The sequence below is a fragment of the Colius striatus genome, chromosome 11, assembly GCF_028858725.1.
Source record: "Colius striatus isolate bColStr4 chromosome 11, bColStr4.1.hap1, whole genome shotgun sequence".
NCBI lineage: Eukaryota > Metazoa > Chordata > Aves > Coliiformes > Coliidae > Colius > Colius striatus.
In genome coordinates this window covers 27,800,471-27,821,211 of record NC_084769.1, presented here as the reverse complement: position 1 = coordinate 27,821,211, position 20,741 = coordinate 27,800,471, and the positions used below count along the sequence as shown (strand labels likewise).

Genomic DNA, 20,741 nt, shown 5'->3' with positions numbered 1-20,741 from the left:
CTACCATTACAAAAAAAAAGTACTCAGATATTTGCACTAATAATGCTAGACCAGTAATGGCACATCCTGTTCAGACTAAAGCCAAACTGAAGACTGATAGTTTTTTCCTTATCTTCTAGTTATCTGGTAATGCTCAGCAGGACTTTGTACTTCAGACTGCACCTGCTGAGTGAAATGTTCTGCAGTTAGATGCTGGGCATGTATATCCGTAAAGCAAACATTTTCTTTGGTAGATTTGGATGCAGAAGCCCAGCAGTTATGTAAGATGTATAATGTTTTGCTGTCGAGTTCTCTGGTTGTCTGGTGAGACATTTGTCTTGGGGAGGGAGTGGGGGGAAACTGAAGTTGCAAAGGTAAATACTTTTTTTTGTTTAAGGTTATGGACTAGACAGCATTCATGAATCTTGTGATCCAGTGGAAGCTGTAAGGAAATCTGAAGCAATATTCATTGGTAGGTTTTACTTCTTGCTCCGGGATGAGGGAGGGCACTGCATTAGTCCTGCTTGGAGCTGGCACAATAAAGACAACAATGAAAAAAAATGCCATAGCAATTAGCGGGAAGTACAGAAACAAGTACTTGAATTGGGAACAATAAGGCCCTAATTTTAGGAGAGGAATATAGGAGAGATTTATTAATAAAATTTCTCTCCATTGAGTTTCAAATTATTCCTTTGAACAGTACTTCAGCATTAAAAACACGACTCTCGCAGCAGTACTGCTTTATCAAGTCTGAAGAGATTCAGGGCTACTGTCCCATGGCCTGCCCAGTGACCGTTCTTCTGAGACTTCTGGTTTTACTGCAGCTTAAAGCAGGATACTACCTTGAATAGACCATAGAAATCATTGAGTCTGCAAAGTTTGTAAAGGCTTCAGTTAAAACTGGTACTAAAAGCATGTTCAATAAGCTGGACTCTCCTTTCTGTAGGAGGTGGGAATACATTCCGTCTCCTGAAAGCTCTCTACGACAACAGTCTGACACAGGAGATCAGGAAAAGAGTTCTTGAGGTAAAAAGTACAGGACTTGAGCCAAGCGTCGGTATCTTGCATAAAATCTTTTGTTCAGATAAATCCAAGTTGATTCTCCATCTTTGTTTCTAATATTGAAGTATACTCTAATATACTTCAAATACTGAGTCCATTGAGCCATCTCATGCAACCCAGGGAACTGAAATCTGTCACCAAGTAAGGCCATCTTTAGCCACTGAAGCCCAAAAAGACTAAGGTCAGCCATCTCTGTTTTTAGGGCACTTTCTGAGATGTGGGGCAGCAAGACCTAAGGATGTATAGTGCTGCATAGTACCTTAGAAGTAAGCCCCTCGAAGAAGAGCTGTGCAGGATTTAATGTATGTCCAGAAATCCCATTTTTCAGCTTGAGATGTCAACTTTGAATCTTGTTAATGGGTACAGATGTGTTCCAGTTGCACGTTGTCTGCTAATAAACAGATGACGGAATTTGATCCATAAATGCCTTTTAGAGAGTGTCTTGTTCATGTTGAAAATTACGTAATTAGCTTGGGTACCTCCTTGACCTGGAACTGGGAGGTGTAAGTGCCACTGAGCTCCTCTAATCAGTAACCTCATTCTGGCTGATGAATCTCATAAGACACAGCAAAGTTATGCCACCTATGGAAAACAGAAGCAAGGTGTTTCCCCAGCAGTGTGGAAATGCAAATGACTTCAGACAGATCTATACAAGCACAGTTATGATTGAAAAGGCCAGCTACCAAGAAGAAAAGTTAGCTAGGCTGTCTTAATATAGAGAAATTTGAGTCTATTGCCCACCTCAAAACCCAAATTTGTGTTCTTCTGCTTTTCACTTGTAAAGGTGGCAGCAAGATAAGCTAGATGATTGTCAACTCTGACTGCTGAGTCTCTGAGACTGGTAGAAGATGCTATGAAATGCAGTTTCTAGTAATGATTCTGCATACTAATTAATCATTGCTTTTATCTTTCAGGATGGGATTCCTTACATGGGATCCAGCGCAGGAACTAATGTTGCTACCGTCAGCATCAATACCACCAATGACATGCCAATTGTTTATCCACCTTCTCTGCAGGCCCTAGGTTTAGTTCCTTTTAACATTAACCCCCACTACGTGGACCCAGATGTTAAAAGCACTCACATGGGTGTAAGTAAAGCATGCCAGAGCTAACACTAACCAAGCTGCAGAGGTGTAATGGTAGTGGGCATTGATGAGGCCTTACATAGCTACAGAATGTCTAACAGCTGCTCTTTAGAACAACTGGAAATGCCAGTGAGGCAGTAACATTCTACTCCCTCTTAAAGCTTTTCTTCAGGTGGGAAGAAGAATTGGCAAAAGCATTACTGAGATGGGACAAACAAGCTTAGCAATGTGTGAAATATTGTTGCTTCACGCCTGGCATGGAACTGTGGGGGAGAGGGCACGAAGAAAAAAAAAAAGAGATCTTTCTGAAATGTTAAGATGCAATACACTGTCTTTCTGGAAAGTTCTGCTGTAGTTTGTCTTGCCTGCTTAAGAAGACCTAACTTAAACACATATTAAGAGGTGTAATTATCTAAAGGTCTGAAAGAATCATTGCAAAATGGAGATCTGGAGATTGTGTGCAGTCTTATGCAAGAAAATACCTCAGCACCACTGTCCTTTCAGAGCACACACCCTGTAATGTCCAGTAGGGAGCAAGCACATATACTAGTGTAGCTGAAAGAAAAAACATTTTAACCATCACACACAAAAACTGATTCTCCCCCAGATGGAAGAGCTAATTCCTCAGGGAACAGTGTGTGTGATGCATCTTTTAACAGTCCAGATACTTTGCTCTTTGTAATAAAAATTTTCCCATGGTTAGAAGCAGCATTAAGAATTACGGGACAATGAAGAGATGGAGCAATCAGGGTGTGCTTCTAGACTTGTGAGTAGGTACTCATTTAATCAGCTTGTCACTAGATGAGCAGGTGGTCTTTTTCCCTATGTATAACTTGCTGTTTCTCTGAGAGGACGCTGGAAGTTCTGTGCTGTACCAAGTCCCTGCTGTGTTCCTCTGTTTCCTTACCAACAAATCCTTCTGGTTTGATTTCTTTAACTACTGTTGCTCAGTTCACCAGCAAGCCCTCAGGAAACATGGTAGTGCTGTTCACAGGAGAAAATTCTTCAGTGGAATACCTACTTCAGGACAAACAAGCAGATATTTCATCAGTGGAACTCCATGGTTCAATACCCTCTTTCATGAAGGTGTCATCTCAGGCGTTTGCTTCCACCATGTTCCTCAGTGCTCTTGTTCTGAGGGTGACCTTAAGAGAAACAGCATTTAAACAAACTTTTTTTTTTTTAAGGTTGAATGAATTGAGTAGAAGTAAGTTTTAAGGCTTTTTAGAGCTGGGATTGTGTGAATTATGTTTGATCACCCTGCAGCAACCACCACTAGTGATGAAGGGTACAACACATTCCTGTTTAAGTAATTCCCTGCCACTCCATTCTGCTTGAGGGAAAGTGCCTACTTTGTTTAATGTTATGAAATCGCTCCACGTCACACTCCAAGTCCTGCATTACTGCCTGAGCAGCTAAGTCTATACTTGTTGCAGGAGACAAGAGAGGAAAGAATTCGCCAATATCATGAAGAACCAAACACCCCTCCTGTTCTGGTGAGTAGCAGTTTCCAGTCAGAAGGCTCATGGCTGTAGCATGACAAACACTTTAAATGTGCTCCATAGCTTTCAGTGTGGGTTCCCCTGCCTGGCAACTTTTACAGAATTGGGGCATTCAAGGCTAGGTATATTCTTGCTAAGAGCTTCAGCCTTGATTTTGCTCACTTGCAGAAAATAGGTCAGAATAAATAAAATGCATTCTAGATTATTAGATGCTTGGAGTCCTGCTGCCAAACATATTTTGGGCAGATCTGATCTTTTCAGTCAATGGCCACCAGTCATATGTTGTATATAGGAGATGGTGTGCATGCAGATATTAAGACATCTCTTTTTAGTCTTTTTGCAGATATTCCTTACATTTGTTTTAATCTCTGTAGGTTTCTGAATTTGCTCATTCAGTAACATGTTCATAATTACAGTATGTCTGTCTGAACACATGGGACCTCTGGGTTTCCTGACCTTCTGATTGAGCTTGGAGTATGAAGTTTGTGCTTGTTTCAAACTGGATCTCAGAATGGTGGTAGCACAAGTAATTGTGGAAAAACCACACACTTTTCTCCCTAGTGGTTTCTCCTTTAAAAATGAAAAGTAAAATAAAAAAGAAAATCATCTTCTAAACAAAGATAAACTCACCTAATTTTGCTTTGGCATCTTTATTAGAAATAGCAAATGTAGTCACGGTGAGCTGCACTAGGACTGGCCTGCATGACAAGCATTCTGGCCTTTCAGATGGCTTGACAATAATATTTAATGTTTCCACCTATGTTAGGGCTTGCGGGAAGGTGCAATGCTGCTAGTGGAAGGAAACAAAGCGACCTTGCACGGAGTGACAGGAGCACGTTTGTTTTTGAGGTAAATGCTTCATTTGAATCAATATCTTCTTTCAGATAAAAAAGAAGAGATGCTTCTGTGAGACTCCCAGCGCATGCTGCCTGTCCCCTATGTCAGAAGTTAATCCCTTCCTTTCTTTTCTCTTTGAGAAAAAACATGAGTATTGCTTTATGCTCCAAAGGAGCAGGCAGTACGACAGCACTCTAAGGGATACCTCACTTAACCTGGTAAGCACTATGGCATCCCATCCACTGATGCTTATGTTTCCAAACTATAGTTACTATTCACAGAAGAGCCCCAGTAATCAGCCCTGTTATAGAAGGCCAGCGGAATGCCAGTTTGGCCCTAAAGCATTGAATTCTAGAAAAAAGAACTTATGTCCTTAGTCCTTAGAACATAACTAAGAAATTGAATATCTATTGTTCCACAATGCAGGCAAGGAAGGGAGTCACAACTCTGCTTCTTATGAAGAAGGATTCCTCGTTCTATCCCTAATAACAGATGGAAACACAGTATCCTAGCTCCTGTTAAAGCTCACAGCATGGTTTGTCTTGTTTACAGGGGTAAGAAACCAACTGAACATGAGCCTGGAACAGATTTCAGTTTCCTTCTGATTGACAGTAATCTCCAGAATCTGTAGCCTTGCATGTTCTACAGCACAAGTCACTATATGGGAAGACAGTGAGGAGGAAAAAAAAAGTGGTATTTCTAGTTCCAGGGTTCGTGGAGAACTTTAGCTTTACAAATAAAAAATATGCAGTAGTAGTCTCTTTTCTCCACCCCACTTCATGTCTCAGATATCTTTCCTTCCTGCAAAAAGACTACTTTTATTGCAATACTTGAGTAATCATAGCTATTCTTAGTATGAAAGGGTCTGTGCATTCATGGATCCACTTTGATTCCTTCCCCACCAAAAAAAGTTACTTTAGCACAACTCAGACAGCACACGGAGTCAGTTGCTCCTGCTGCCTAGTTTTACCTGCTAAATGAAACAACTGCTTTTTTGGTGCACTCCCCACACTATTAGTTTCGTTTTTGTACTATTAATAAAAGGGAAAAATGCATTCAATTACTTTTATTTGCTTCAGACTCATGTTAAATACATACAATGCTAATTATATACAAAAGTGTGCATGTTAAAAATTTTCAGGTTACAAACTTGCAAATCCTAGAAAAGTGCAAAATTTTAAAACATCTTCCACCATGCTGTACAGAAAAAAAAAAATCCATCATTAGCCAATATACACACTCTTAAAACATACCAATCAAAACAAAGTAAGACATACAGTATACTCTTAAAGCACCCAGAAGGGAAAAAGATATTGCACAGAAGATTGACAGCAAATTCATTACAGTGCCTAAGAGCTCATTTTTGAAAGTACATATTTCCAACACTCCTTAGACCTAACATTTAACTCTTTAAAAAGGCATTTTTGGCATTTAAAAATCTATTTGTCATCACATAATTGCACAAACTGTAAGAATTATCAGAAGAAATGGTTAACTTGCTGTGAGGCCTTGGCTTCCACTCCCTCATTAACTTTAGAAAAAGAGGCAAACTGAGTAGCGTTGCAGCTTCCATCAAGAAACACTGACCAAAGGGAGGCAAGTCCTACAAACAGCATTTCGCTAATTTTGTATTAAGATGCCCCTGCATAGTGAAGGAATGATTCAGAACACGTATGGCAAGTTTCCCTCACGGTTTTCCTTAAGCAACAGCTCACAGCTACATATGACTAAAGCAGTACTGGCAGGTGCAAGACTAGATGATTTTCTAAAGTAACCAAGATGATTTTTTAAAGTAACCAAGGCAAAAAAATATGTCTCCCTCAAGAGGACTACACAGGAAGCTAACTAAACAAGTGGGCTCTATGTTCTGTTAGATCTATGATATATTGACCAGATGTTTTCTGTTTCAATCTCAAAACAACTTAGCAGCTTTAAAGTATAATCTATGCTGACAGTCATGCCTCTGTGCAGAGACAGAAGACATGTTATGAAATTGTGTCTGTGCTGAGTATAATCACAGATCTAAGCTCTCAAAATACTTGTCAAATTCCTCAAGTCCAACAGACAAAAACAGAACACACAAGCAGAGGAACTCTCTCCTGAAGAAGTGAAACACCTGTTTTATCTGGAACATTTGGGTAAGTGGTAACTAATGAAAGGCACATCAGTTTTCTTCCACAGGTGCACAGCAAAAAGGTGAATTAAAACCAAAGCAAACCTTTGATTAAACACTACAAGCAGTTTAAGCATATAGGGTCCTCAAGACTGCAGGATGATGAAGAGCACTCAACTCAAAATGTGCAGAGCATCCTACTCAGGGACCTTTCTGCATTCAGACATCTAATGACTAACAATGAAGAAGGAGACAATTTTCTTTTTAACTGCAAGTAGCTTCTCAGAAATCCCTTGTTTCTTTTAAAAGTTCGTGCTAACAAGGGCAATTAGTAGGAAGGAGAATCCATCTCCTTGGGAGGAAAGACATTTCAAACACTTCAATTGACTCTAACATGAGTACACAATGAAGTTTTTGTGACAGCACAAAAACTATTTCTCTCCTCCAAAGGAGACTATTGGGTGTCAACAGCTGAAATTGACACAGGTTTTAAAACATTAGCTTTTTAGCATGAAAAGCCTATTCTAGAAAGCAATGAAGAAGGTGCTTAATTTTGCACCCAATTAAAGTAGCCCTATGTAGTGCTCTCATCTACCAGTATTTATTAGATCAGATCTTCCATTCACACTGGGATACACAAGGTAGGGATTTTGGAGGGGTTTTGCTTTTGTTTCTTTGAAAGAGGGGGAAAAAAAAAAGTATTCCCAGTGCCTAGCCTCAGCATCTAACCTATCCAGCAAGGTGCCTTTAACAGTGGAAGAGAGGAGTACCTTCAGGTGACAACACAGAGCAAGCTCTCAATGCAGGAGTGAAAGGAGACTAACACCTCCTCTGCTCCCTAGCATACCATAATCCATATACAGATGTACATTTTCAACTAAATATATGCACACAGTGAAAGCTTTGTAAAGTATTTGGTTGCTGTACATATACTTTCTAATGATTTTGCTAACTGAGATTGGGAAAGACTTCCAGAGAAAACGGGAAGGAGACATGGACCAGGGAAGTGAGGTATACAGTTCCCATTGACTAAGGCAAGAGTTAGAAGACCTACCTTATTATTGTGGATTACAAATGAATGTATCACTCCTGCAGGATTACCTTAAAGAAAACTGATGTAGGACTGTTTTCAGATTCAAACAAAACTTTTACAGTGCACAAAGTTAGTTCTTTGCACTTCATAACAGAAGTTATGACATGGAAACATAACTTTAAAGAAGATCCTTACAAAGCACCCAACAGACTAGACTATTTATAGCCTGTAAAGATTTTGATAAACTTGTTTTGTGATGATATTCATGGTCTAAAGTATATCAGGGGGGAAAAAAAATTGTTTATATCAATGCTGAAGATTAGCAAATCAGTTGCAATATGTGTGGGGTGTTACTGCTTGGGTTTCTGTTTTGATTTTTCTGTTAATAATCAAACAGGCTTCCTAAAACCCAATATGCGCATCAGGAGAAGTGCAGTTAGTTTGAGATTGTTATTTTGTGCTGGTGTTGGTAAGGTACATGAATGATAGAAGACGTGGTTTCTATATATCCTGTGAGTATTAGATAGGTACATGGATACAGAATAATATGCATCAGTCAGATGCTAACTTGAACAGCAAACATTGCACTTTCTGAATGCTTGTGTAGTACAAAACCTTCAGAGGCTAGATGAGATTCTTCACTATAGACAAAAAAACAACTAAAAATATTATCAGGCAATATAAGTGAATTGATAAAGAGATATTTAACAAGGATTTGACTTGAAATAAAGGAGAGATGTCTTCTAAATATCATCCTTTGGTATGAAAGTTCAAAATTGTGCTACAGAGAAGTTACATATACTGCTAACTACTTGATCTCATTTACATACAGGTATGAAGAGAGAGTTTTCAGTTTCCTTTAGAAATATATATATATTTACACTCTTTCTTACTCACTCAGCTTCAAAGATAAGTATATCTTAAACTTTGATAAATATCCTAAGGGTTGTTCCAGAAATTAAGAAGATACCACCAAGACAATCTTGACAAATGTAGTGTTATGAAACAACCGTTGCTTAAGACTTGCTTATTCTGAATTTCTAATCAGGATTCTCTTGACTCACAGCTTTACTTTACTTAAATAAATCTTAGTTAAAAAACAAAGGAGAACCTTATTTCACCAATACTATGTGAAAAAAACAGATGTAATCAGAAGCTTTTTTGATTTGAAGAAATTGGAGAATTATGAAAGTCAGTTCACTAAGTCACAGTACACTGCACAACAGACTGCAGCTGAACCAACGTAAACGCTGATCAGAAACATTATTTTCTCCTTTTGAAGAGATATACACAAATAAGTTAAAACCAAAAGAAACAACATACCAGTTAAATCTCACACTTCAGACCTATATCTTTTATTTACAGCTAGTTTTAGATAAAGGCAAAGTGCAGACCTTCAAACCTATGGGAGTCTTTCTAGAGGGCCTCTGGCAAGAATGCTAAGCGTGGGATGGTGTATGCCTCCCATCCTCAAGGACCAGATAAAAGATCAAAAGGCAATAGACATTGCCATTCTACCTAGAACATGAAGTGTAGGAAGCAGCTCAGAGCTCACCTGTCCCCATCTTCATTCTGCTGCCACTGCTTTGTGCTGAACACAAAGTACCCTTAAGATGAAAGCCAAAGAACTGTCCATATTTAAACCTGACTCACATATTTGTGAAGATCACTTAACACTTGTGATGCACTGAAATGATGATATTCGAATAGCAAAGCTCTCCACCATAACATTTCATCCCTAATTATTGCAAATACATCGTATTTTACGTAAGCTGACAACAGTGTATCCAGTATTTTTTAATATTAAACTACCACAACCATGAATGAAACTATTGTATAAACATACGTAACTCACAATATGCTGTTTTCAAACTCCTGTGTGAACCCCACTGTGCAAGTGACAGAAAGCTGTGCTCTCACCAAACACTACAAAACCTCTTCAATTTTTCTACTTGATTCTGCTAGCCTGACTCAAAGTAATTTCCTGTCCTCTCCCCTGCAAGTAAACATTTTACCTCATATACACATTTAAACAGACCACATATGTATATTTATAAAAAAAAACATCAACTCAATGCCCCAAATGAGTTCAACTTCCCATATTACAGTAAAATCTCACTTTCTGAGCTGACTTTCTTCTGAACTGGAAAAAGCTCTCTCTTCATGAAATCACAATGGACTAACTTAGTTCACATTCTCATATATACAATACTTTCAGAGTATTCTTAGTGTTTTTACTGGATAGATAATTGATTAAAAATACTACTTTTTTACTTCTCCATAACTTATTTGAAAATATGTAATGTGGGGGTTTTTTTACACATATGGAGCCTGGAAAAAAAAACCCCAAAACTCACACTACTCTACTTCTAGAAATGCAACACTCTCTTCTCTCTTGGCAAGTAACTCAGGGAAGTAATTCTTTTCTCCTAACTCCAGACAATCCAGTCTGTCACAGTGATTAGTTAGAATATTGCAACTATGCACAGACCCACTTGTTCACTAGTCTGATTTATTATTTCCTTTACGAAAGTTAAGAAGAAGCAACACAACTTTCTTTACAGAACACACTAATCAGCCACTAAGACTTTTTTTTTTTCCCTAGGAAAGAAATTGAGGAGGAGAAAACAATTCTTATCCTTTTGCAGGGTATTGGAGGTATTACTACTTCTACAAAGTTCATATATATTATGCTAAAAGTTAATGAAATGAGATACAATATGGAGTTCCTCAGGTAGTCCAACAGCTCCCCAGCCACAGGGAATATCTGATAACATTTATAGGAGATACAACACACATTCATTTCCATAAATAAATAAAAATAACAAGAAAAGTGATGGTAGAGGGAAGAAAGGGGTAGCCAAAAGGGAACATACTAGGTAACAATCACTTATAGCTCTGCCTTTTATCTATAGTCCCCTTACCTCATAGTATTTTTTTCCTTTTAATAGACATACATACATGTATATACATATATATACACAAACATACACACATATATACACATGCACACATACCTTCACCCAGTTTGTATGTGCTCCTCAGCACCAGGCTTTTCTAACAATATGGGGTTTATCCATTAACATTATTAAAAGGTCACAATGATAGGAACACACACACCGTTCTATCATCACATATCACTAACACTCCTCTCCCCCCCAAAAAAATCAGTAATGGCTTCTCCAAAATATAGCATACACCCCATAAATATATTGTTGAATATAGCACACATAAGGATCTGATAGTTTCTTTTTCCAGGTCTTAAACACATCTTGAAAATGGATACATTATCTGTTTCCCTGATTGTTTTTACAGAAAAAAAATGCCTCCATATTGCTAACAACTGGTTTAGTGAACGCCAAGCCAAGAAACAAACAGGCAATAATTAATTAAATTGCGTTGCAATGTTGTTTACGTGACTGTGTAGTGGAAATTTGTCTTTTGTTTGTAGGAGTTGCCTTACTAATGAAGCAGATTGATCTTGGACCTATATCGATATTGACTCTTCCTCTGTGTTTCTTCAGGATATTTAACATATCATAGGATTTCTTGGTGTGTGTCTTAGTCAACTTGACAACATAAATAATTTTCAGCAGCAAGTATTTCCTACCTCCTTTAGCTCCTTCACCACTTTCAATTCATCTGAAGTTATTCATTATTTTAAAATGATAATCAAGTAGTGCAACACAGATGTCCCTTGCAGAACACCCTAAAACTGGAACTAAACAAAAGAAGATAGCAATAGCCATTTACAGGAATAAATTACAATAAATTGTTCATTTGGCTAAAAAAAAAAAGGTATTGAAAATGTCATAACTGTCAGCTACCCTAGTTTTGAATTAGACCACTGCAACTGCCAGAATTTTCATTTACTCTTGGGGAATTGCAATGCTGTCAAAGCAAAGCCAAGTATCATCTTTGTGATCACGAAGCATTGGCTCTTCTCAGCTTAAAATCAAATGCTACTTATCTTAAATTCAATTAGCAAGCTTGGGTTTGGAGTGTTTACGTTGTTTGGTTTTTCTTCACTTTTTTTTTTCTGAAACACAGTTCTTAGCAGCTACTTAGAGAGGGATTCTGCTGTGATCAAGTCAACACAGTTAAGAAAAAATATGCAAGCAAGCTAACTTGCAAGAGTACATATGCTTATTACTATACCTCTCCCAGGTTTGTCATCATCAGACTTAGGAACCAAGCCCCTAAAAGTTGAGATACACATTTAAAGTGACCAAAAGAAACATGTTTCTGGAATCCATGAGAGAAGGTAGAAGCAGCAATCACTTGGAATCTTGAGTGTTATATTCAGTCTCTCCTGATGAAATCTGGCTGAGCCGTTTGCTTGATCCCCACAGCTTTCGGGAAAGCTGACCTGAGCGCATCTGTTTAAAAGTAATTCAGAAAACAAAAGGAGGGGGAAGGGATAAGGTGGATAAATTAAAAAGGAATTCAGACACTGATTCTGATGAAATGCAGACACTACAGTGTACTGCATAAACAAAAATCACACCAACAAAAATTATTTGAAAACAAACCAAAAGTTACACATAGGGATGATTCTTGGGACAAGAAACCAAGACAAAACACTAATCACAGTCTTCTCTGATTTTGAACAGTTAAAGGGATATTGCCAAGGATGCGCACTTAATACTTAGCCTACTTCAAATGGCTTAGAAACAGTGTTTAGACTGCTATTTTGATAGGAAGTAAAAAAGCGGTGAATATCAAGCAAAAATGAACCCAAGAAGAAGGAAGGACATTTTTATTTTACAGATTTCAAACAGAAATCGCTAGAAGTGAAAAGGAAAAGATAACCAAAATGCAGCAGGGCAGTGATGGCAGAATGAAGGAAAGAGAGAAAGGTTATCTCCTGGTATCAAATTCACAGTCTTCCAAAGATCCTGTGTGAAGCACTCAAGAGTAAAACCTTAACAAGAAATATTTCATACTGAATATTCCATAAGTAAAAGATAACAAGCAACCACAGACCGTATTAAATCCAGCATCTGATAGGTCTGCAATCTGACAACAATTTGTAAGAGAATGTTTCAATTTATTCCTCAAGCACAAGGCTTATGATTGGCCAGTAGTGATCGACTTAGCAGCTGATCAGGTTAGGAAATCCCTTGCAGTTTCATAAATAAGATGCATGCCTTAACAGCACAAGTTTCACAACAGTTCCCAGCAATTAGTACTACAAATTAAGCATACTTAAGAACTGTATCATCAGAGCAGCAGTGTTCTAGAAAGGTACAGTGCTGACAGGGATTAACACTAACTTGGTAATTCTCCAGATTTCTGCAACTTCCAAAACAGCTAAGTAATTGTTAAAAACACAAAAGCATTCATTATACTTCGCTTCACACTGGATACTGTCAATGCAGAAACACCGAAGGACAATCTTGATACCAAGCAGCAGTTCACTTAACGCACAATAAAGGTCAGTTTCTCCCTTTATCCTAAGGATCAGTATCACCACCAAAAGCCAGAACTACAACACTATTTTCTGCCTAGTAATCAATATATCCCTTCCAAACTAGAAATAAATCAAATCAATACCCTACATATGTGTGCTTTTCAAATATACAGATGGATGCCATTAAGGCATTTCTAGAAAACTAGAATATCTGGGACATAATGGTTTTTATGCTGTGTTTGTTTTGTTTTGTTTTTTAAAAGCTGTTTACACAGATATTAAACTTGCAGATCAGCCTCTACACTCATAAAAGGAATCCAGTCTTTGAAACAACACTTTCTCCATAGTTAGAAAAATAGATATGATTAAGCACTGAAAATAAGAGAACAGAAAGCCTTCAGTCTAGTGATACACATAGGTTCCAGTCTACAAAAGATCTTTTCTACAGAATAGTAAGCTGAGAAATGACAGTGACTTCAAAACTGCTGTTACAAATATATGTTTAACCACATAATAAGCAGCGCTGTCAGCTCTGTAGTAGGAAAAAGCTGTCCAACTGGAAGTCAGTGGAATCTCCCCTCTGCACCCACTGCATGCAAAATCAGGCTACCGTTGTGTGAAGTCTATTTAAAATATTAAACTATGCATGTCCTAGCTAAAACATTTTAAAATACTGGCAAATAAAGTTGCTCTGTTTTCACAATTAAAAATGTAAAATAAAATTAAGACACACTTTTCTGGCATGTACTAAAGGTCATGCAAAAGTGCTGAACACATTTTAGCAGGTTTAAGCTAACTCAAGTGCTTTGAAAGTCATGACAAGAAGTACTTAAATTGAATGCTGTGTTTTGGACATGAAAATTTGGCATAGCTATTTGACAGATGGATGCTCTGTACTTGATAGTGCATATGCAGTACCAACAAGTTTATATTCACCATATGGATCACAGAGAATATTGGGAACCTACAAAAGTGATTCTTGGTGCATTGCAATTAGAGACTCTCAACAGAAAGAAGTAATATTTTTCCCCAATGTCAATCAGTGCATATTAAAAGATAGCTGACAGAAACCATACAAAAATAAAGTAAGTAGCTTGGCTCTTCCTCAATTTCAATTGTCTTCTGGAAAATGATTTCATCAAAAACTGGCTGACAACACTATCATGTTCAGAAAGGTTAGCTACTATGACTTTGCTTATTCAGATGTGAATGATAAAGTCTGGAAGTTAGTCCAGCTGAGCTTCTCGTCTGTGATCCCTACACTCTTCTGATTTTTAATGAGAAATTTCAGTAGAGCGGTCTCAACAGTTACTTCTTTCCCACTGAAAACTGAAACTTGCTCTTAAATTTACCCTGCCATAGAGGAGACCTCTTGCTCAACTGGAAAGCAGAAATAAGTGAACTTCCCACTGTTCGGTAGAAAAAGTTCTTGATGGTAGGTTTTACCTCTGCTGGCTTGCCAACACCAACGATAATCAACTTGCCATCCTCTAAGCCAACAAGGATGTGGCTGTACTCTTTGGTGACAGAAATGCAATGAATTGGCAGTCGCATGGCTAAGGGGGAGATGCTCAGACTCAGGCTGAAATGAAAAACCACAAAGAGAAGGCATATCATGTATTTGTTTGCATATACTGCCAAAGACTCACACTGTAGGTGAAATTGCTGTCCACAGGATGTGCTATAGAACACAGTTTCTCAAGGAGCCAGTCTGCAATTTCAATTCTTGTAAACTCCTAAGGAACAATCTAATTGTACTCCAGAATAAAGCTCCAAAATTAAGAAAAGGCATGGATGGATAAGTCAGCAAATTAAAAATATTTTCACTGAAGAAGAGCAACACCAGTCCCACAACTGCCTAAGTGACAAAGATCATTCCCGAGGGGCAACAGAGCTCTACACAGCATAGCAGTAACTGGAGTTTAAAGCTCAACTACATTAGGCTTGATCCTGCAGTTGCTGGGCTAACTGGACATGGGTACAATCACACCTTGTAGTTGTCAGACAGATGTCTTCTTAAATTCTGTCAGTTCGAAGTGTGTAATTGGGATAAACGCCTTTGAAGAAAAGGGTCTGTTACAGCCCCTCATTTTTCTTTTCTCTATATCTTAGTTCCCCCACAGAGTTTTTTCAGTAACAAAGGAAAATGCAATAGCCTATCACCTACAGCACCAAGCAAAGTCTACATGACACAGCCATTTCTCAATCAGCCTTTATATTTGCATCTTGGTAATAAATTACCAATGGTGGTACATTACCTGTAGAGATCCCGAATGGAAAGAAATCCCTGTAAGCTGCCCATCACAATATACTCGCCAGTCACGCACAGATCTGACACTTCCTCCTTCAGAGTCTCAGATCCCAGATACTTTCCATTGACAGAATAGAGATGTAACGCATTCTTATCCTGAACAGATCAAAAATGAATCACTCACAGAATACTGACTGAATTAAGAGTGTATTATTTGTATCTTTAGCTCATTAACAGGAGCTAAAAATTGGGCAATAACCCACAGGCAACATTGCTGACAATTCTTTAATGACACAAGTACTGAGCCTATATGCAGTGTGTGTACCAGGTCTTGTATGGAGATTTTTGAAGTTATTCCTCATTACCTCTGACTGTAACATGGTAACATCTCATCCACCCATCTAATCAACTCAAAATTTTCTGGAAACATCTGTCAATTTCACAGACAAGTCCCTAATTTATAAGGGAGTTTGGTTAAGGAAGAAGAAAGGAAGAGAGTATGCTTATCTTCAGCCTTACTGAGCTCCCTCCTCCCACCCCAAATTGAGCAGCAGCAGGAGCTAGATCTAAAAGCATTTTCTGGACAATGCAATGGTTTTTTTATGAATTGAAGATGCAGCTAACATGACCACCTGAAGTTCTTCTAGCCTGACATTAACCTAGTCTTTTTTCTCCCCATCTTCCCAATAAATTTGTCTTCCAAGAAATTTCCCATGCTCATAGAAATCACAAGAGCCACCCTTATTAAAGTAACTACACAGCTACTCAATGACAGAATAAGCTGCACTGCAAACGTTACAGTTGTCTCTTCAATCCAAATCTAAGAAACATCAGTGTAGTTACTGGGCATCTTGAATCAGAACTGCCTCTCTTACAAGCCTCTGCTTATGTGCAGTGGAACTCATTTCCTCTAGAGTTCAATTTCCCTGCAGCTCTTCCAGGAAGATTCATTAGTGCACGCTTGGGCATCTTCCTTGCAGGTGTTTGGAGATGTTAATGAAACTTAAAAGAGTGTGGTAAGTCTGTGATTTATCTTGTAATCAAAGTTTGCTCACACTAGCTAGTGGAATAAAAAAAAAGGAAACAGACACAGCATGCTCAAAATGCCTCATTACATGAGGAAATAAGGGTAGTTACAAACATTTATGATTAATGTTTTATGTTAAAGAAACAGAGGTATTCCATGAATCTAAGTACCTTAAGAGTACTCTTTCCTTCTATGCTGGTGTGGACAACTATGTGGCCTTCCCAAGACACAGCCAGATTGGGAACAGTCAGCAGGAGAGAACTCTCACAAGGCGGTCGCAAAGTCCTCACGTACTGACCTTTCCGAACAGTGCGGACAATAACGGTCCCATCCTGCAGCAACCAAATTTAGGTAAGTTGTTACTCAGCAAGTAAGTTACCACAACACACAGAAAGAGTATTTAAATTTAAGTACAGAGGGAATATTTTGAAAGCACTTAAATCCTTAACTGGAGATCAAGACTCCTGCGCACTGAGAACTCTGCCCAAAGACGTCTTGCCCTCAAGGCCATGTACTATAGGCATATGAAAAAAACAATGCAAACAGGACATGAGGGGGGTGGACAGGCAGCAAATCTGCCATTTTGTAGGTCACATTTATGAGAGATCATTATGTGCAGTACAGAGTCAGAGTTCATCAGCCTGCCAGTGTAGCACAGTAAGGTAGAGTATGAATAAGCTCCACAGAACTTCAAGTTTAAGGAAGGAAAGAAAAAAATGTCACAAAATTGTTTCTATGAGAAGCTGAAGATCTCAAATAAGGCCACACACATTAAAGCTCATCTGTGCAGAATAACACATGGTAGCTGAGGCCTATTATGTGCAGAGCAGTTTGAGACAGCTTGATTTGAGGAGACAGCAAGGGAGATGGCACCTGTCATCTTGACACACAAGGATGGTGAACATCATGATAAAATAGCCACATTTTTTGTATCATTCTTAATCAACTTCAAACATGCTCTATGGTTGAAGTAGAGTCAAAGCAGGAAGACGTATGCAGATGCTTACCCTGGATCCTGACACTGCCATATCCAGTTCTGTGCTGATGCCAACACTCGAAACTTCATCGGTATGCCCATAAAGGATCTGTAATGGCTTAGGTGCCAGGCCTACAGGCACTCCTCCCTGAGAGTAATAAAAAGTGCAATGACACATTCTCTTGCAGCTGAAGGACAAACAAAAAATAAGTTTCTGGTATATTCAGTATCAGTTATGCGAGATGTATATTTGACATAGGCCAAAACCAAAGGCCGAAGTCAGCCATTCCAATTTCAATTTAATGTCATCAGTCTTATTTACTGATATCACAAGAATGAATGGGCATCATGTTACCATATGGATGGGCAAGACAGCTGACTTGCTTCTACTCCTCAGATATCAAAGTGTGCAAGGGAGACAGCAAGCAGTCCTTGATAGGAGTTGCTTGCCCACCCATCTACCCACTATTTCTTCACATAAGTACCTAGGGCTTGCACAGTTCTTAGAGTTTACCCTGGAATTAACAGGCAAACTTAAAGTGGAAAGCTATTTTGCTTAAAATTACAGCAATTCTGTTCCATTTTCTATGGTGAAGTAAAAAATAATCCTTCTCAGAGACTACCAATAGTATGACATGCAAAGGAAATCTTGCAATAATGCTTATTACAAATACTAATTTTTCCACATGACTGCAGGATGATAAAATTACTCAGTACAGACTCATTCTCAAACCAGTTCTAAGGCAAAACCTTTGCTTAGAGATAAGGTACAGTAAATAGTTCTGCAGAAAACTATTTATTCTCATTTCTGTATAGAAATCTGACTGCTAACCAAGCCCTGAAAGCCTGAGTATGCAGGAATGAAGAACACGTATAAAAAGAGAGAGCTTGGGAAAGAAGCTGACAACACAGAGCAGAAAAATAGAACAAAAGTGATAATATGTAGTCCACTGCTGCCACTTTGTAAAGACAAAGATAAAACTATCACAAGAAAAATTTACACTTAACATAATTTATATATCCATTACGTTACAAAAAAATCCACATTAAAAGTAATTTTAAACAAAGATAATCTCCAGAAATCAACTTACTAAACTCACACTGAAAAGATGAATAAACAAAAATATTTCCAATGTTTATGTTCACTTGAGACAAAAAAGAAATACTGATGTGACCACTAAGGTCCCACCATTTTGACCACACACCACTGGTACAAAGTACTTCTGGAAAGAATTATAAATTAAGACAGCTTCCACAAAAACACATGCAGCTGTGCACCACTGCACTAGTTTAATGTGTTGACTTTAGTTCAATGACAAGAATAAGGTGACCTCACCAAATGACATGACATGACAGCTTTCCCCTGCAGTTAATCCTAATTGTGTATCTGATAGCACAGCAACCAGAAATGAACATTTAAAACACATAACAACGGCATCATGTTTTGAGTGTAAGTATGCACATACATCACACAATCCCTTTCACTATATGGAAGCACACAACCAGTATTAAAGAATTCTAAAACGTTAGCATCAATCAAGGTATCAGACTAGCATTGCCTTTGCTCATCGTCTTCCTAGTGTAGTCATCAGTACTTTCCACAGAAGAAACAACACTGAAATGAGATTACTGGAGTGAACAGTAGCCTAGAAATGCAAAAATCCTCAACTATTAACAGTGTTCTGACTCATTCTGGTAGTCTCAAGCAGTGTCACTTTTCTTCCATTCATCTATCTGTACAATGGAGGATAATGTTTGCCTATCCCAAAAATAACCTATGAAATCTTTAAGAGTGCCTCTAAAGTACTGTACTTCAGCTATACAGTAAGTAATGTGTACACTTAGTATTTCAAACACAGAAAACAATGGGAGCAACAAAAATCACAAAGCTTATCAATTTTAGCGGACGATCTTACCTGCAAACTTGAAAGAGGCATCAACAAACCATCATTGGAAATCACAAAAGCACCAAAAAATAATCACATCAGAAACTGCTTCTCAGTGTACGCCTGAATAACCTACCTGCTGAACTATTTGCCATATCATACAGGTGGTATCTCTGGAGCCTGAAATTAAATGGATTCCACAGTAGTCTATTGCCAAGCAAGTTACAATATCTAGATGAAGGAAAGAAAACAGGAACTTATCATAGATATTTAAGACTATTCTCCCATAGAGAAGGAATGTGCACATAATATGTTAATATATCCTGACTTGCAGTCAGTATGAAATGTCCCACTGTAATAAGGGCTGATGGGACTGTATTAAACAACAAAGTCATTGCACAGTCAGATGTACCATCCTGACTCAATCAACTTTACTACCTAAAAACAGCAGTCAAGTCTTATTTTGAAACTACATTAAACGATCATTACAATGACTAAAAACCCATGCTCAACATTTACATGTAATCACAGTCCAAGTGTTGTCCTGTTCTTGTGCTGTCATTCCTTTATAAATGCTATGCTTGTCTGCCCAAGTGGCTACGATTCTTTCCAAAAAGTCCAAATATCAGGGTAAATACATAAAGTCTTTCATTTCATAGTATAAAGAGTTACTAACCCATGTGCCTGACGTGCTGTCCGATCAGCTTGCCTTTTGCAAGAGATGTCACTCTGATACTATTGTCCCAGTGTCCTGCACTAAACAGCAGTTTTGCATCATGAGATACAGCAAACAACTTGGAGGTGATCTCCAGTCCAGGTGCAAAAGGCCCACTCATATTACGTTGTGTTCTGTAGGCAAATGATGAGCAGTTAAGAGAAACCTTGTTGAAATCAATACATTTTGCACTTAATATATCCTTAAAAATTTATAAGGACTTCCATCTAGAGAAAAGGCTATATCTAAAAAAAAAAAGCAATACGTGAAATTCTGCCCTCTCTGATATCCATGGCGAAAGTCCCACAGCCATCAGCAAGTGTAAACTAGACTTAACCTTAGATCTGTTTTTTACACAATTTGATAACTCACGTCCCTATTAGGTATCAATAATTTTAAAGAAAAAATAATCTTCTAAAAATCAAAGAAACAAAACCACCACATATCTCTGCACTATAGTCTAAGGAAATGCAAAGATTGCCTATTTCAGATTGCAAGAGGAGTTTTTATGATTGGTATGAGGAAAAAAAAAATAGAAGTAGCTCTAAAAATTAAGAACCTTGAAATCCCACTTAACTCTTTACTAGAACAGCATTACAGATTAGAGCTAATATCACTGAACATCAGAAGACGCATTCTTGGGTGAAAATTCAGACAATAAAACCAGTACAATCCACTGATTGTCCAACAATTACTGTATTTCATTACTGTAGGTGCATTCATCTGCACCTCTCATCATCATTTGCTTACTTGGGATTTGTCACTGTGGTATCTCTGATGAATGTAAAATAGTTGGAGATATTTTTATCGTAAGGTAGCCAACCGTGAGTTCCAATAACGCAGTTCAGACTCGCCGTTACCT

The 20,741-nt window shown here is 38.0% G+C and overlaps 1 protein-coding gene across 12 annotated transcripts in view; it reads right to left on the bottom strand.

Moving 5' to 3' along the window:
• Positions 1 to 5,516: 5,516 nt before the first annotated feature.
• Positions 5,517 to 20,741, bottom strand: part of NBEAL1 (neurobeachin like 1) — a 94,295-nt gene continuing 79,070 nt past the window's right edge. For 11 of the 12 annotated variants that reach the window (XM_062004557.1, XM_062004554.1, XM_062004558.1 and 8 more), the window contains 8 exons: positions 20,630 to 20,739; positions 19,841 to 20,013; positions 19,301 to 19,395; positions 17,310 to 17,426; positions 16,473 to 16,634; positions 15,283 to 15,431; positions 14,471 to 14,606; positions 5,517 to 11,990 (listed from right to left, as the gene is read on the bottom strand). In XM_062004557.1, coding sequence (XP_061860541.1) covers positions 11,889 to 11,990; positions 14,471 to 14,606; positions 15,283 to 15,431; positions 16,473 to 16,634; positions 17,310 to 17,426; positions 19,301 to 19,395; positions 19,841 to 20,013; positions 20,630 to 20,739 — 1,044 coding nt within the window. In that variant the 3' untranslated portion in view covers positions 5,517 to 11,888. Of the gene's footprint in view, positions 11,991 to 14,470; positions 14,607 to 15,282; positions 15,432 to 16,472; positions 16,635 to 17,309; positions 17,467 to 19,300; positions 19,396 to 19,840; positions 20,014 to 20,629; positions 20,740 to 20,741 lie in introns of those variants that run through there. The other variant, XM_062004565.1, reaches the window with a different exon arrangement.